The sequence below is a fragment of the Xyrauchen texanus genome, chromosome 8 (genome assembly GCF_025860055.1).
Source record: "Xyrauchen texanus isolate HMW12.3.18 chromosome 8, RBS_HiC_50CHRs, whole genome shotgun sequence".
NCBI lineage: Eukaryota > Metazoa > Chordata > Actinopteri > Cypriniformes > Catostomidae > Xyrauchen > Xyrauchen texanus.
The window spans coordinates 5723346-5741193 of NC_068283.1; the positions used below are offsets into that span (position 1 = coordinate 5723346).

The 17848-nt window shown below is 38.9% G+C and overlaps 1 protein-coding gene across 1 annotated transcript in view; it reads right to left on the bottom strand.

Annotated features, from left to right (window-relative positions):
* The window catches only part of LOC127647680 (ras-associating and dilute domain-containing protein-like), a 42264-nt gene that overhangs the window by 5997 nt on the left and 18419 nt on the right, over positions 1-17848 (bottom strand). Inside the window, exons 9-13 of the mRNA XM_052132087.1 lie at positions 14946-15165; positions 14313-14485; positions 4623-4767; positions 4255-4433; positions 3379-3775 (exon numbers count right to left, since the gene is read on the bottom strand). Of these exons, the coding sequence (XP_051988047.1) occupies positions 3379-3775; positions 4255-4433; positions 4623-4767; positions 14313-14485; positions 14946-15165 (1114 nt within the window). The remainder of the gene's footprint in view (positions 1-3378; positions 3776-4254; positions 4434-4622; positions 4768-14312; positions 14486-14945; positions 15166-17848) is intronic.

Here is a 17848-nt window from a genome sequence, read left to right on the forward strand (position 1 = left end):
ACAATAGGTGTAAAAGCATTTCAGAAGCTCCGTGCTTTACCTGGCTTTGAGAGTTTAGACTTAAGTTTACACTGCAATGTCTTTCTTTCTAAGAACATGTTCGTAGTTTTTCCTTTCTGTGACGGGCATAGACAGAGCCTACAAGAGTCCATTCTCAGCATCTCAAACACCCATCTCCTGTATGCAACTCCTCTGTCTCTATGTTCTCTCCTCAGATTGACACTGATGTCTCTAAACTCCTCCCCCTCCCCCTGTCTCTAAAACCCAGCTGCTGAAGAAACCCGCACTTAACCCCACACAAATAGAACACTACAGACCAGTCTCTCTCATCCCATTCATGGAAAAAACACTTGAAAGGGCAGTTTTCAAAAATTGGATGACAATCAGTCAGGCTTCAAAAGTGGACACTCCACCGAGACTGCTCTGCTGTCTGTCACTGCGTCGCTGTGACAGGCGAAAGCTGAATCCAGATTATCCATACTAATTCTGCTGGACCTTTCTGCAGACTTTCTGCAGACGACACAGTCAACCATCAGATCTTACTCTCCACCCTCTCTTCGCTTGGCATCACAGGAACTGTGCTTCACTGGTTTAATCAATCTCTCAGGTAGGTCCTTCAAGGAACCCTAGAGAGGTGAGGCGTTCAAGCCACATCAGCTACTTGCTGGGGTAACTCAGGGCTCAGTGCTTGGGCCACTTCTCTTCTCTATATACACATCATCAATGGGACCCATCATTCAGGCACATGGTTTCTCTTACCACTGCTACACTGATGACACGCAACTCTACTTGTCTTTCCAGCCCAACGACACCACAGTGACTGCTCGAATCTCTGCCTGCCTGGCAGACATCTTGGCCTGGATGAAGGAACATCACCTGCAACTTAACCCAGCCAAGACCAAACTCCTTGTCTTTCCAGCCAACCCTGCTGTTGAACACAACATCACTATGCAGCTGGGTGCAACTACAGTAACTCCTTCCAAAAGAAATCTTGGTGTAACCATCGATAACAAACTAAATTTAACAGACCACATCTGACCGCAAGATCATGTAGATTTACACTCTACAATATTAGGAAGATAAGACTCTTCCTCTCTGAACATGCCACACAACTTATTGTTCAGTCACTTGTCATAACTAGACTGGACTACTGTAACACTCTAATTGCAGGCCTCCCTGCATGTGCAATTAGACCCCTGCAAATGATTCAGAATGCAGCAGCACTTCTGGTCTTTAATCAACCAAAGAGAGCACATGTTACACCACTCCATGTATCTTTTCACTGGCTGCCGGTTGATTCACGTATCAAGTTCAAGGCTTTGATGGAAAAATATAAAACTGTTGATTAAAAGTAACTGATTATAAGTTTAGAAAAAATATATATATAAATTTTCCTGCGGAATATTTAGACATTTACAAATATATAAATCATTTTAGAGTGTCGAAAGACTGACTTAATTGCGTTAAGAAATTGGGCGGTTGCTAGAGAGCTCTTTTGGTGCACTTTGTTGGCCGCAATTCTCTGATTGTTGGATAGTTGATAGATCTCCATTAGAAATTCCTCTATAAACCATCTCTTTTTAAATTAAGTTAAAATAACACAGACCAATGGCTTCAACAGAGTCATACACCAACTATTAACAGCATCGGATCTTAAAAGGTTTATAAGTTGACTGTATATTATCCCCCTTATTACATATGTATGTCTGCTTACTGAATACATACATAAATGGACATGAAATATTGATCTAAGTTTGATTAATAAAAATCAAGTTTTCCAGAGAGTCATGTATTAAGGAGAAAATGGATAAAATCAACAACCCCACTTTCTCTATCACTGAAAAAAATATGCCAGATTGCTTATGGTAAAATGCGTTGTGAAGGCTGTTTTATGTTACTGTAACTGAACAGTTGATCTGTTGCTTATGCTGCATATTTTATTCCCCATCAATGGAAAGATGAGGTGTTAAACAATCTTGAATAGAACAATCAATACAATCTTTGTATTCACGCGAGTACTTGCATTGTTTGCATATGAGCTACTCTCATGCACTCCTGAATGCGTGAAGATAGTCACGCAAGTCAAGATTCACTGTTAAATAATTAGCAACATTTGGGGTTTTCAAATTAACGATTTTCTAAATGCACTGAAGCTTCCATCTATGAGTCAAGATTCACAACCAGGGACAGAATTGAATCAAACGCCAAATGCGGACACCTATTTGCTTTGACAACTAAAAAAAAACACAGTTACTTGCCGGTGACCGCTAACTTTATACTGCAACATCAACATAAGTCAAATTGTAAGAAGGACAGTCAGACCCTTGCTAAAGGGTTTGTGAGCTATTCAAATCAAAGGCATTCAAACCTTATGTAGTTACCAGGAAATGTATAACTTAAGAAAGGACCACAAAAAACTAGAACATAACTTAATAGAAGTTACATGTATTCTAACAGCTTACCTTGGTGGAAAATTTATCGTTGGACATTTATATAGGATGCCTTGAACTCCATGCGGAGATATATAAGTGGAATACTCCACCCATTAAGACACCAAAATTAAAACACGAGGAACAAAACCACAAGGTGTCTTCATGTTTTTGTGTCAAGTTCCATTTAACAGACTGAGTCATCAGTGTCCTGCGCTATATATAAGGGCCAACATTTTTTTCTGCTTTTAATAATGCTAAATACATTTGCATGGCAGGTAAAAATTACTTATAGATGGTGATTTTTTATATAGTTTATAAATGTTTTATAATAATAATGGAGATTGAGAATGTAAACAAAAAAGCCACCCTAGACAAGAAGCATACTCAAGCACAAACACTTGTGACCCTTTATCCCCCTTCTAAAAGGGTAATGTCTGAAGTGTGGAAATATATTAAGACATAGTGACCACTTGATTTAATATTTACAATACTTATTTAATTTTACTTTATGGTTTATTTACTTATTTTAATTTATATATTTTGTAATTTTTTTTAAAGAATATATTGTTAAGAACCACAAATTTATCTTTCAAACCCTTTTGTAAGGTATACAATACCACAATAATAAAGCTTTAGCGGTTAACTTATTATGAAAATCGAATAATTTATCTCATTTAGATTTAGATCTTATTTAGATGACCAGCATCATTATTAACTGTCAGACATGACATGAACACACAAATAAATAAATAAAGCAAGATTATTAAGTATTGATACAATATAATGAGAAAAAGCATTGTGATGCATTGCTATATAAATGCATCGACACTAAACAGTGTTAAAAAATACTGATTATGTAATTTCAGGGGCCTGGCAAAGGATCATATCAGATGCACATGTGTTTTAGTTTCTGCTTTCACAGACTTCACAGTCAAGTGATAGTTACCTTTCCTTTGGTGGTTTGTGGTCGGCTGGGCAGCACCTTCATGCGGAGTGGCCTCAAGCTCGGCTTGGTCGAGACTCTGCGGGGTGTTGGGAGGTGTGAGTAAGCAGGAGGGGTCAAGGGCCATGCTCCTGTGGTAACCCAGGTCAGTGCCCCCCGGCAGGATGTTGTGGAGCTCCAAGCACTTGAGTTTCTGGGTCAGGACGGCCTCACATGTACTCAGCTTGCTGTGAGACCCCCGAAATTGAGGTGGTGTCACAGGAACATGTTGCTTGAACTTTGCCTCTGAATCCCGGATGCTGATTGGTTCATACGCTATATGAGGGGTGTGGCAGTTGGGTGGTGAGTCTATAGGAGATGATATGGACCGTGTCTCTTCAGTCAAGTCACTGCATGAGCCCTGAATGACACAGGAATGTCTTAAAGTTGATGTTTTTTACTTTCTTAATGCACATAATTGGTCCTAGATTTTGCTGTTTCGGAAGGAAATTGGTTTTTAGATTTTTTAGATATTACTTAATAAATAATGAAAACAAATATCAGATTTTTTGTGTTTCCCATTAATTTCCTATTGGGGTCACTTTTGACCAGGAACAGGTGAAGTGTAACTTTTTTCTTCTACCACTTATACTGATCAAATCAATGCCAATTTCTTTGTGTGTGTTCAGATATCAAATGGACAAAAAGTCACCAAGTCTCAGACCCGTCAGATAACGGAAACCAGTTTTATTGAAGAAACAAAATGTTTTTCGGTCAAAAATGACCGAACAGTTCATGAGTGTTAAACCATAAGAACTCAAGCCTTTAACTAACCATCACAATACAATGCTCATTTGCTGTGGCATGTGTGGCCAGTTAACAGCAGTGGAGAAGGTTTACCTGTGGGTGCTGAGCATCAGGCAGTAATTGTCCATCTGTGATGGAGTCAATGAACTCCTGCAGTCGCTGAAGTGGAGTGAACAGTCCTGAATCTGTGATGGGACTGCCCAGCTCCAGATGAAAGCTGGCGTTGGGCAGGATGAGAGGAGGATGGCTGTCAAAACTCTCCAGGATGTGAGCTAAGACACATGAAATGTATGCTGTCAGGCACAGGAACCAGGATTTCATCAGTTAAAGAAAAGCATGCATAATATCATTTGGGATTTTTCTTATTTAAGCCACTCCCTGACAGTGAATCATGCACAGATAAGAGTGTGTATCTCTATAAATCAATAAATAAGGATGATGTAGTTTATATGTGAGCTCACAGGTTTGGAGGGACGCCTCAGTGTCTTCTGTAGATGGGCTCCAGCAGGGAGGAAATGTCCGGCCAGTATTATATTCTCTTAACATATGATGCAGCTGTACGGGGTTCAGATGAACAAACTCAGCTCTCAGAGACGACCATGAAGCCTGTAAGCATGTACAGATTGACAGGGGTCAATGATGTGATGCTCATGTCTGTCTATAAGTCTACTAATTGTATGATGAAAACACATTTACCAAATAAACTCCTATTGAATTTAATAGGAATACACAATGTGCATCAAAAAAGTAATGTGACTGAATAACTCATTCATAACTGGAATAACCAGCGGACCAATCAACACATCCGAAATGTTGCTCTGGTCATCCTGAAATAACGGTGTCTTGAAAAGCCAAGAAAATCTAAAAGTTTGCAGAGTAAATAAGTTGGATACAATTTAAATTTGCAACTTGGTTGGATACAAAGCTGTCACACAGGACGAGTCGATGCGGTGCAGGTGGAACTCCAAAATTGTATATCTAGTCACCGTACACACAAAAATTACAAATGCCGGTTTTTGTACTCCATCAAGAATGAACAGTGACGTTGATGAGTTTGCAGGTTAGTGTATGAAACTGGTGTAACTATACAAACTGAATGTTTAGAAATGGTGACGTTTACTCTCTCTTTTTCGAAAAGGTTTCATTCAAGCTGTCAAACCACATAAAGACATTGTGTAGGCTATATGAAAGACTCAAATACATGATGTATATCCAGTCATGGCTAACAATTCCAGGTTACTGTAATGACATCTCTGTTGTGTTGGGTTGTGTGTGTGTTGTCTTTTCCTAAGAAGTGTTGACGGTTGCATTCAAAAATCTGTCTTTCTAAAGTGTACCCTCGATGTAAAGTTAAGCCTCCTTGATGATTTCTCATGCCCCCCATCATTTCGGCCTGCACCAGGGCCTGGGTCTCATTAAAGGCCGAAATTCTTGAAAAACAACAACAACAACAACAACAACAACAACAAATTGCATTTATTTAAAAAATATATGCATATTTTTTTTAAAACACAACAAAACAAAAGCAAAACACAAAAAATAAATAAATAAATGTAGTTCATTTTAGTTAGTTCATGTTTTCGAATGTCACATCAAATAACCCCAAGAAAACGTAAATATAATATTTGTAAAAACGGTATCAAAATTTTTTGTAACCGTAATTATTTAGTCATAAGAAAATATATTATTAATTGTATTATTATTATTATTATTATTATTAATTTTCTAAAAACTTGCAACCTGCATTTTAAACCAGAGTTTGAAGAGATTTTTCTTCAAGCAAACGTCATGATCTTGAAATTCAAGAATTTGTAAAAATGTAGACATAAATGTACACTCACGTGTATTAAGGCTGAAATGAAATGCTATTACTCTTTGCCCCATGGTTACACCTCTTAACATTTAAACAAAATGTAATGTGGGCGGGGCTTAACCCAGAAATGTTACTCTTATATTTATAGTTTCTATTAATAAAATATGCCTTGTATATTTCTTTTCATAACAATAGCCTAATAATAATAATAATAATAATAATAATAATAATAATTATAATTATTATAATTATTATACAACTACAAGTAAAAAATGCTATTTCATTCTTTTTTTTTTGTCTTACCAGATAAAGCTGAATTTGTAGGCTACATTAACTGTGGAATATGTTGTAATCTGGAGTTTCTCCTGGTTTCTGACATTAATATCTGCATGAAACAGTATGTTTGTTTGTCTGTGCAGGAGGTGTCAAGCAAACATTTACAATGAATTATAAATACAAATTCAAACAATAAAATCAATTAAAATAAAATTAATTTAGCCCACAAACAGGTGAAAGTCCCATAAGTCTATCAGGAATGTATACAATAGGACAACATTATTTAGTTAAATAATAATAATAATAATAATAATAATAATGTTACATTTATGTAGTGCCTTACCAGAGGTAGTAATACAGTTTGAAGAAGAAGAAAAAAAAGAAAAAAGACAGAGCAAGTTTCAGTTTCTTTGTTTTACATAAGGAGGAATGTTCCTAATAGATTAATACTATATTGAGCATTTAAACCTTTATGGAGCATTTTAATTTTATTTCAGAATAAAGTCTAAACGAGTTAATAAATCTCTGATGTGGATATAAATGTGGTCAACTTTAAGAGACAGAAAGACGAGCTCCGACGTGAAATCATCACTTCAGGTCAGGAATTAAACATACCGGGTTTAGGCTTTAAATAAATACACGAGAATCACGTGTGAATCATGTGATACATTAACAAAGACATTTCAAGACGTGGAACGTGTATATGATTTCATATCTTGTTACACTCGATCAGCTCCAGACATGAATAATTAACAGAGACCGTAAACAAAGTCGAGACTGCGCCCATCTGATCAGAAATCACACCGAGAGCATTTTCATTTATAAAGTTTACACTTTACAAATATTGGCTGTACAGATTCATAAATTCATTGTAATTTTGGACATTGTAAAGTTTTTTTAAAATGTCACTTTATCCTTGTGCTTTTTGGATAATCAGTCAAACTAATATTTCTTATATTATTCGGATGAATCCATTATTCATTTTGAAGTCTGAATAAGGTATCCACAGCACTGCCATTAGACAAAAAACATGTTTGTGAGATTCACCCTTAAACAGTGAAATGACTTCTAAAGCTGTGACGAATACTGTGTTCTTAGCTTGTGAAGTCAAAACACAGGCCTGTATTTGTTTCTCTCATGTGTATCAGGAACATGTTTATGAGTAACTCATTTTTTTCCAGCTGATCATGCCAAACATTTGTTTCCTCAAGCTGTTCCTCAAAGGATTTGCAGCTCATCATAGTGACGAAGACATCACCGTTGCAACTTTTACCTGCATCATGTAAACATCCTTGTCATGGCAGTCTTGCTCAGTTTGGACGAATCCGTCACAGGCTCGACAAGCTTCTGATTTATTGTTTTATTAGTTACATTACACTATTGTATCTATAGGTTAGATCCCTTATCCCAGTTGTGATGGACAGCCTCCGATTTGGTCCATATCACACCAATCCCTAAATGAAATCATCTACAAACAATATGAAACATGTAACCCTAACCCACTTAAATGAATGGTGATTATTTTACAAACCACATGCATTGACCTTATGCCATGGGTGGAACCCTAACAACCAGTCTCCTAGCAACCATGACATGCAACTATTGTTTAACGAGATAGAGGAAGTTACCATTTACTTTAATTACATACTAGAATAAACTGAGAGAAAGAGGCTCAATCTGTTTTGACTTGACATGAAGGGCTACTGTATGTGATGATAGTATTAGTAATCCTTTACAGGTTAGATACTATGCTATATATGTGATGCAAAAAACAAAACAGCTGCATCTTTCTGTTATAGAAACAAAGAAAATATATAAATAAACTAATTTACAGCATTGAGTTATTTAATTTTTATATTTTAAACAGATGATTAGTATGTAAATGCTTATTCTATGTCTTCTCTTTGTAACACCATGGTCAGGTTTGACTGTAAACTAAATGTGGCATTATTGCAAAAACACTTTGATTTTTTTTCCTTTGACAAATTAATGCTAAAATGTTGATCATCTAATCTTAATCTAAAATTAAATTAATAAGGTAATCACAAAGTCTCTGCAGCCATCTTCTTATGAGGAGCCAGTGGGCCATAATTGTTGAAAAGCCTCTTAAAAACACTAGTGAAATTAATATATTGATATTAACATGAGTGAAATTCATTCATATGCATTATTGAAAATCTTATAAACACGAGTGAAATATAGCTGATACAAACATCAATTGAAATCCCTTCATATAAATTATTGAAATGTTTCATACATACACTAGTGAAATTAAGATATTCATAAAACTGATTCCGTTGACTTAAATTCCCTAAACTAAATGTACACTTTTGTTGCTGAAAGTGTCTTTCAATAATCAATCATCAACTCTTCTCATATGCACATATGAAATAGTGTCTCTCAATCACTTCTGAAATTTCTTTCAAACAGACAGATGAAGATGTCTTACTTTAACTACTATAGTGCTCATACTGATCTAACAAGATGTTGAAATTATATTGTCACATTGTAAGTTCAGAAAGAGCCAGTTTCACAGATTGATGAGAGACAATTTCATTAGTTGATTAGAGCTTATTTCACTGGAAAAGGAAGCCGTGTCCCCACTTCCTGTTGATTTCTGTGCGTGTGGTGCAGGAGGTCGAAGTTAGCTGGTCGGCAGTTACCCGTTAGCCCCTGCTGGGTTACCCTAACACCCTAGCAACCACCCAGCAACCTCCTAGCAACACCTTAGCGACCACCCAAAGCATCCTAGCAACTGCCTAGTGATCACCTAGCAACCAGCTAGTAAAAATAAAATAGAATAATTGTGTGACTGGTCACTCATCAATGGATACAAGAGCCCTTCAGAAACAATCCGTCACTGGAAAAAGATACTATAATGTAATGAAATTTACATTTATGCATTTGGCAGACGCTTTTATCCAAAGTGACTTACAGAGTGCACTTATTACTGGGACAATCCCCCTGGAGCAACCTGGAGTTAAGTGCCTTGCTCAAGCACACAATGGTGGTGGCTGTGGGGATCGAACCAGCGACCTTCTGCTTAACAGTTCTGTGCTTTAGCCACTACGCCACCACCACACCTAATTATAGAAATAATTGTGATGCATATTTTTCTTGGGAAAAAGAAATATATTGTTTGAAAACACAGCTACTTTTCAATAACTGTCAATGGAGAAACATAAGTTTAGTTATCTCAGGGTGTCGTTCCAATATCAACAGTAACATGCTAACCGTCTAATTCCTGAACCCCTGCACCACACACACACACTGAATTCAACAGGAAGTCGGGACACAGCTTCAGGGTGGTCGCTAGGGAGCTGCTAGTTTGTTGCTAGGCTGTTCTGGGTAGATGCTAGGGCATTGCTAGGCCGTTGCTATGGTTTTCTGGGCAATCACTTGAGCATTGCTAAGTGGATGCTAGGGTGTTCTGTGGTTGCTAGGGTGTTAGGGTAGCCCAGCAGGGGCTAACTGGGATCTACCGATCAGCTAACTTTGACCTCCTGCACCACATGCACCGAATTCAACAGGAAGTGGGGACACGGCTTCCTTTTCCAGTGAAATTAGTTCACATTAAATACTGAAATCGTCTCTCATCAATCTGTGAAACTGGCTCTTACTGAACAAATGAGAGGACATAAGACAATATGACAATATCATCTCAACATCTTGTTAGATCAGTATGAACACTATAGTAGTTAATGTAAGACATCTTCATCTGTCTGTTTGAAAAAAAATTCAGAAGTGATTGAGAGACACTATTTCATATGTGTATATGAGAAGAGTTGAAGCAATGATTGTAAGACACTTTCAGCTACAAATGTGTACATTTAGTTAAGGTAAGTCCACAGAATCAGTTTAATTAATATTTTTATTTCACTAGTGTATGTAAGACGCTCTTCAATAATGCATATGAATGAATTTCACTCATGTTCATATCAATATATGAGGCTTTTCAACAATTATCCTCATATCTTCTGGTTATTATTGTTATGACAATAATATAATTTTTTTTCTCACCAGATGTCAGCAATCTGCCCCAATGCATGACACATTCTAATATTTTCTTCACTTATAGAAGTGGGGATTTATACTGAAGTGAAGATAACATAAATTTGCTATTTTGCATATGCAAATGAGTGGTGTAACTGAGAAATTTGCATGTAAATAATATCTAAATAGCATAAAATTCCCCCCAAAAATGCATGATTGTATTGTTCTTTGGGGGGAAAGAAATATAAGCATTTCTTTAAAAAAATAAAGATACACCTGTACTGTTTCCGGTCAAAAATGACAGCGATCAGCCAAGGTGTCAACCTTCATTAAACAGCCCAGGTGTGCATTTCCCAAAAGCATTGTTAGCCAAACAAGTTCCATCATCACTAACATAGTTCAACAATTTGGTGTTTCCCGAAACCGTAGTTCCAACAAACATTTGCAAACAGCATTCCACAGTTGTGTGGTTGGACAGCTTTATTGTTAGTTTGCTGTGTGGACATCATTTGACTTCGCTGAGGCTTCTATATCTTGAATGCAGTACAAGTAAACAGAGGGGTCATGTGAGAGTGAGTCATGTATATGTTTGTTTGGAGTGTGTTAAAAGTAAACTCAGCTGACGTCTTAAGTGAAAACATATGAGCCCCTCCCACCCAGACTTAATCCAGCCCTCACGCCTGAGTGTGTGTGATACTCTAACAAGTGAAGATCATTTACAACAGAGGGAACCACAGTCGAGCAGTCAACCTAGAGACTGTCACGCCCCTTGAACAGTGCTGCAGAGTAACCAACTACAAATAACCACATTACTAACCTAACAGAAATATTTCACCCAAAAATACCAATTAATATCATCATATTTACTGCTTTGAGCAATGACAGCCACTTCATGAGACCTCTAAACCCCACCGCTATAGGAAGTGTTTGGGTGGCGCTCTGTAAACTTTGTACTGTCCTCTTAAGAAGACGTTTTCCTGCCTTTGATTTATGGGCTTGATAAGCTGAGTGAAATTGCCGCAGGACATTTCCTTATTCACAAAGGGTAAACAATGCATTGCCTTCTTCTAATGGAAGTTAACAGGCTTGAGACAGGATTGAGTGCTGTTGCACTTGTTTAAAACCTCATCTCTTATGTTCATCCAGGTACTGAAGAATGCATTAGTGTAATTTTTCCAAAGTGATGTAACTAATGACTGAGCTCAATAATGCATATTATTTAGGATTACATCACGGGTGAATCAGGGGAATCGAGACCTTGCATGTAAAGGCATTCTGAATGAGGTGACGTAAGGTTAAATGGCACCACTCAAGGAGTAAATATGACCTTTGTCATGAGACTTATACCATCATGCTGTCATATTATAGCTCAAGCAAGGCCATTGACTTGTGAAACAGGTCTGTTTAGTGTTCCTTCGAACATCACGTCATTTTTTTTTCAGATTAGTGGCTTAAAGGCTTATACATTTGCACAACAGGGTTTAATAGATGCATTATCAGTGTTCCTATTACAAATACTCATACTCAACCAACACCTACAACACACCTTACAGTCAACCCTAATTTAATTCTTCTTTTCAATTGAAGAACTGTTGCCTCATTCATTGACAACTCAGTCAAACTAGCCTGAGCAGTCTGTTAAGTCAACTAAACAAACAATGTATGGATGCACATTTACAATGTTTTAGGGATCCCACACTTTTGACATAAAGGAGTTATTTAGCAGAATGATAGCCTAAGTCACAATTAACTTTCATTGCCATGTTGTATTAGGGATAGGACATGGTTGACTAGTCATCCATCAACCAACTAGTTGATAAGTGAGGTTGATGATTTTGTTGCTTTTAAATGGATGAATTAAGAGACAAAACTTCTCTGAAGGCACTTTAGGATGGCTCAGGGAAGAATATATCCCTATATGCAGATTATGCAATCTATTTAGGGCTCCAACCCAAAAGTCCTTGGGCTGCCCTTCCTTGCACATCATACGTTATTGAAGGACAGAATAGCAGTCAAAAAGAGGGGGTACAGGCCCCCCATAGCCCTGTCACTGTCTAACAGTAATCAACTTTCAATGGCATAATGTGGATCCTGCTTTGAGTCCAAGCGCTCAGCTTAGATTGTGCAGGCTTTGTGTGCAGAGGCGCATACATTTTGTGCCGCTCTGTAATGTAGCACATCATACATGAGGACTTTGACAGTTCTTTTCGATAATAAGGTTAGAATAATTTTGCCTATTTATTTGTCGAATATCTATTAGTGATTCTACTGAAGGACTGCTTTCAGCGTCTTTAGCTTTCTTTAAGAAACGTGCTTGATTGGGGTCTGGTGGACATGACACAGCCTCATTATACAGGGCTGCCTTGATTTTCACTTACATTTATCTCTGTAAATTCAGTGGGATGATCCTCGTGGAAATGGTGCTTCAGGTTCGAGGTGCTTCCTGCCTGAGCTGACACTTCCTTGCGACAAAACATTTGAACTGGGCAATTGAAAGACACTAATGGTGTGACAGAGCGGAGGGCTAATTAAGCCTCCGAGAGGGATAAAGGCCGATTGCAGACGGTGGTGCGACGAGAGAGAGATCTTTTCCGGATACGTCGTAGTAGAATTCTCACCACTACCATCCACCCCAACGGAGCAGCCGCGAGGGGAGAAGGGGCTCGTTGCCGACCGCCTGGAGCGGTCAGGGCCGCTGCCAGGGGCGGGACCCCTTCTGTTCCCCGAGAATGTGCCGGGGCGTTCTGTCCACTAGGGGCTGGAGGACTGCCTCCGATCCGCCCGGGAGGCACGGCTGTTGTCCGTTAGAGGGTGGAGGAGTGGCCGAGGAACAAGCTGCGGCGTATCGGAGAACTGACGAGTAAGTGTTTTTTTTTCATCTCTCTCTCCTCTCTCTCTCTCACTGCACTCCACGTTGGCCTTTCCCTCTCGTTTACATTTTACAGGATTTTTTGGGGGGGTACTACACTGTTACAGGAAGTACCCCCCCATTTTTTATATTTCTGTTTCCCTCCCCTTGTCCCCTCCCTCATCCAGGTAGACGGGGATGACCTGCCAGCAGACGGAGCTTAGGGCACGCCCTCCCCCAGGGAAAGAGAAGGGGCGGGTGTACATCATGTCGGGGGCTCCCCTGCCTGAGAGAACGAGGGAGGAATTTGACAGGGTGGAGGGCTGGGCCGGGTCCTGATTATACACACCCGGTCCCTTATCAGGCTAATTAAGCCTCCGAGAGGGATAAAGGCTGATTGCGGACGGTGGTGCGACAAGAGAGAGATTGTTTACGGACATGTCCGTCATGTGTGTGTGTGTTTGTCTTTTGTTTAAGTTAATCATTAAAATATTGTTTATATCGCCAGGCCGGTTCTCGCCTCCTCCTTTCCATTGAACTGCTTTACAACGAGCTATATCGTAAAACCGTCAAACTGTTACATCCCTATTGTAATCTGTTTTTTTGAACACATTTTTAAAGTAAACTAACGTTCTCATTCACTTCCATAAACTGACTCATGTTTCTCGCTCAATGAAGTCTCTCCCTTTCATAGTCAATGAGATCTAAGTTTGAGTTTAAGCACAAGGCTGACTATAGTGTAAACCAATAGCATTCAAGTGCGGACTGTGAACGAGCACATCACTGGTTTGACCCACTAAACGACTGAATGAGAGTAGGGAAGTTGTTCATTCAGTTCGGCAATCTCGTTCCAGAAGTGAAACGGATGAATTCTAAAAATGACTGATGAACACACATTACAATGATATAAGGATGTTTTTAAAACCCATATTTTTTATTTAGCTTGATAAAAGTCATGCTCAGAAGTTTACAAAATGATAGATATGCTTTGTTGTCATTTGAAGGGAAACAGTTATGATGCATAAACACTGATGTTGTGCTGATGTCTATTGTGTAATTTGCAGAAATAGTCACTGAACGAATCAGCGAATGGATCTGAACAAATCTTACTGGTGAACGGATTCAAAAGACTGAGATGAATCAAAATCCCCTCCTCTACTGCGTAAAGATTTGTTAAGTAGTTGGAAGAGAAATTCTGGGGTAATAAGGAATGCTTCTGACCTGCATTAGGGTTTCTTTGGGAGTAGCGAGGAGGTTGACGGCTGAGGAAAGTTTCTGGAAGAAGTCTGCAGCCAGATCGGCCAATCCAATGCTCTGTATCCAATCCATGAGCAAATCCAGGTTTGCCCGGATCTGGACTCCTCTAGACCACTGGTAGAACCCACCTCCAGACCCTTAAAACACATTTTTTAAGTCACAATCAGTGTTGGGGAAAATGTGTTACAAAGTTATGGCTAAATTTGGCCACCAACTTTGTCTGGCTCCACCAGACTTTTGGGGTGCAAACAGCAATGCTGTGGTGTAACTGGCCAGTGCTATTTAAGGCTGGGTGAAAATAGGTAGTCTGTAAAAATCATGTCCTGGTGAAAAACACCTCTCAACCATGTTGAACAACAAGACAATTGGGACAAATAAAAACTGGTGAATCATCGATGCTTACAAGAAACTTATGAGAAGCATTTGAAGAAATTGTTCAACCAAAATTGAAAATGCTGAATAAAGATTCTTTAAATATTCTCTTTTTGTGTTACTCAATAAAAATCTATAGGTCAGTAATTAATGATATTTGTGGGCGAATTATTAACGTTGTTTGGGTATTTCAAGCCTCAGAGGACAGTACGTGTTAGTGCTCACCTTTCTCCATGAGTGCGTTGAACAGCGATGCGTTTGTAAAGAAGAACAGGTATGCCAACAGTTGAGATGTGATGTCACTGTGCACCTGGAACGTGTTGAGGAGATGCAGTGCTTGCTTCAGCACGTCCAGGATCTGGCTGACTGCTGCAGGCATGCGCAGCTGACCACTCTCAGAGAAGGGATTACTGTCCAGCAGCCCAGGTAACACAGCATACATGCTCTAACAGAAGGGAAAACTTGTTCTTTTCCAATGTTGACCAATCCCTTACATGATGTGTACAGTGAAAATCTGTTAATGCCAATGCTGCTAGTGTAAATACTTGGCAAAAAGTTGTCTAGCAGCTTTATTGATTCTCTACCACCCCACATGACACTTTACATTTTGTAGTACACACTGTATATTCTATGCTTGGACTCTTTACTTAACACACCACACTTAACTGGAATCTGGCCCATTGACCTTTATTTTGCAGCATGCAAAATTTATGAATGTATACATTTAATATACATTTATGAATCTGAATATATACATTGTTTGTGATTTGAACATACAGTTAGAATTCTGAAAATATAAGATCCTGAAAGACAGGAATAAATATATAGATAGTTAGAATTCTAAATTAAGTTAGAAATCTGAATATATTTAGTTATTTACTGTTATACATCCAAATACATATATAAAGTTAGAATTCTACAAACATAGTTAAAAATCCTCAAAGTTAAAAAACAGAATCATTTATTGTGACTCCAGCCAGGTCTCCTAAGCAACCAAATTGGCCCGGTTGCTAGGGAGGGTAGAGTCACATAGGGTAATCTCCTCGTGGTCGTGATTAGTGGTTATCGCTCTCAGTGGGGCGTGTGGTAAGTTGTGCGTGGATCGCGGAGAGTAGCATGAGCCTCCACATGCAGTGAGTCTCTGCGGTGTCATGCACAGCAAGTCACGTGATAAGATGCGCGGATGCAACTCAGACTTGTCCTCCGCCACCTGGATTGAGGTGAGTAACCGCCCCACCATGAAAACCTACTAAATAGTGTGAAGTGGGCATGCCAAACTGGGAGAAAAGGGGGTAAAATACATACATATATTTAGAATCCTGAAGTTTAAAGTTAGAAATGCGAATATATATAAATTAGGATTTTGCAATATAGTTAAAAATATATTTAGTTAGAATTATGAAAATATTATTACAAATCCTGAAATATATATATATCCGAATATTTATATATAAATATTCACACCCCTCATGACTCCTGTATGAATGGCACATTCTGCCCTTCTGTTCTAATGACATCACAGCTTTCATCAGCACACTCAGTGCATGACTAAGAAAAGCCCACCATTCACATCAATGGCCACATATTATACAATAGTGAATCTAAATAAAAGCAGTAGAGGACATGATTGACTCAACTGATTCAAACTGAAAGTTGCTGCATGATAACTTTACATGCCTGAAATCACAGGTACCAGAAAAACCACAGACTTGTTCAAACTCATTTAAATGCTAATGATTCAATACCCTATAAACCACTGCTAAATATTAACCTCCCTGGTGGTTCTTAACATAAATGTTCCACAGAAAGAAAATAACAGCTTACAGGTTTGAAACAAGGGTTTCAATAATAAGGGTAAGTAAATAATGACAGAATTTCCATTTTTGGATGAACTATTGCTTTAACCCTGATCTTTCAGATGTTTTATAGTACAGGGCTGCAGTATTTGAACCGTGAATGATTGAACCTCTTTATTTATCTTCTAAGTTAATATACAACCGACCCGTCATATATTTGGGATTTCTCATCAATGACTGGTCCTCGTTTCAAGGTTACTACATCACCTGGACGTTCTGCACCATCAAACTGACGTAATGATGTAAAAAATATCATTTGTGATCGCATTCAGATACAAACATGGTGCCGATGTCACATACATTACAAAATGCGATTCTTGAGACAAACATATTGAATAACATTGATTATATTGTTACAATAGCAGCTGTCAGGGCGTGGGATATATTAGGCAGCAAGTGAACAGTCAGTTCTTGAATTTCATGTGTTGAAAGCAGGAAAAATGTGCAAGTGTAAGTATCTGAGATACTTTGACAAGGGCCAGATTGTGATGGCTAGACGACTGGGTCAGAGCATCTCTGACCCAGGGGTGTTCCTGGTATGCAGTGGTTAGTACCTACCAAAAGTGGTCCGAAGGAGGACAACCGATGAACTGGCGACAGGGTCACTGGCGCCCAAGCTTCATTGATGCATGTGTGGAGCGAATGCTAGCATGTCTGGTCCGATCCCATTGAAGAGCTACTGTAGCATAAAGTGCTGACAAACATAATGCTGGCCAGGATAGAAAGGTCTCAGAACACACAGTGCATCACAGCTTGCTGCGTATGGGGCTAAGTAGCCGCAGACCGGTCAGAGTGCCAATGTTGCCCCCTGTCAACCACCGAAAGTGCCTGCAATGGGCACGTGAGCATCAGATCTGGACTATGGAGCAATGGAAGAAGGTGGTCTGGTCTGATGAATCACGTTTTCTTTTAGATCATGTGGACGGCCGGGTGTATGTGCATCATTTACCTGGGGAAGAGATGGCAGCAGGATGCACTATGGGAAGATGGCAGGCAGGCGGAGGCAGTGTGATGCTTTGGGCAATATTCTGCTGGAAAACCTTGTGTCCTGGCATTCATGTGGATGTTAACTGACACGTACAACCTACCTAAACACTGTTGCAGACCACGTACACCCCTTCATGGCAATGGTATTCCCTGATGGCAGTGGCCTCTTTCAGCAGGATAATGTGCCCTGCCACACTGCAAAAATGTTTCAGGAACGGTTTAAGGAACATCACAAAGAGTTCAAGGTGTTGACTTGGCCTCCAAATTTCCCAGATCTCAATCCAA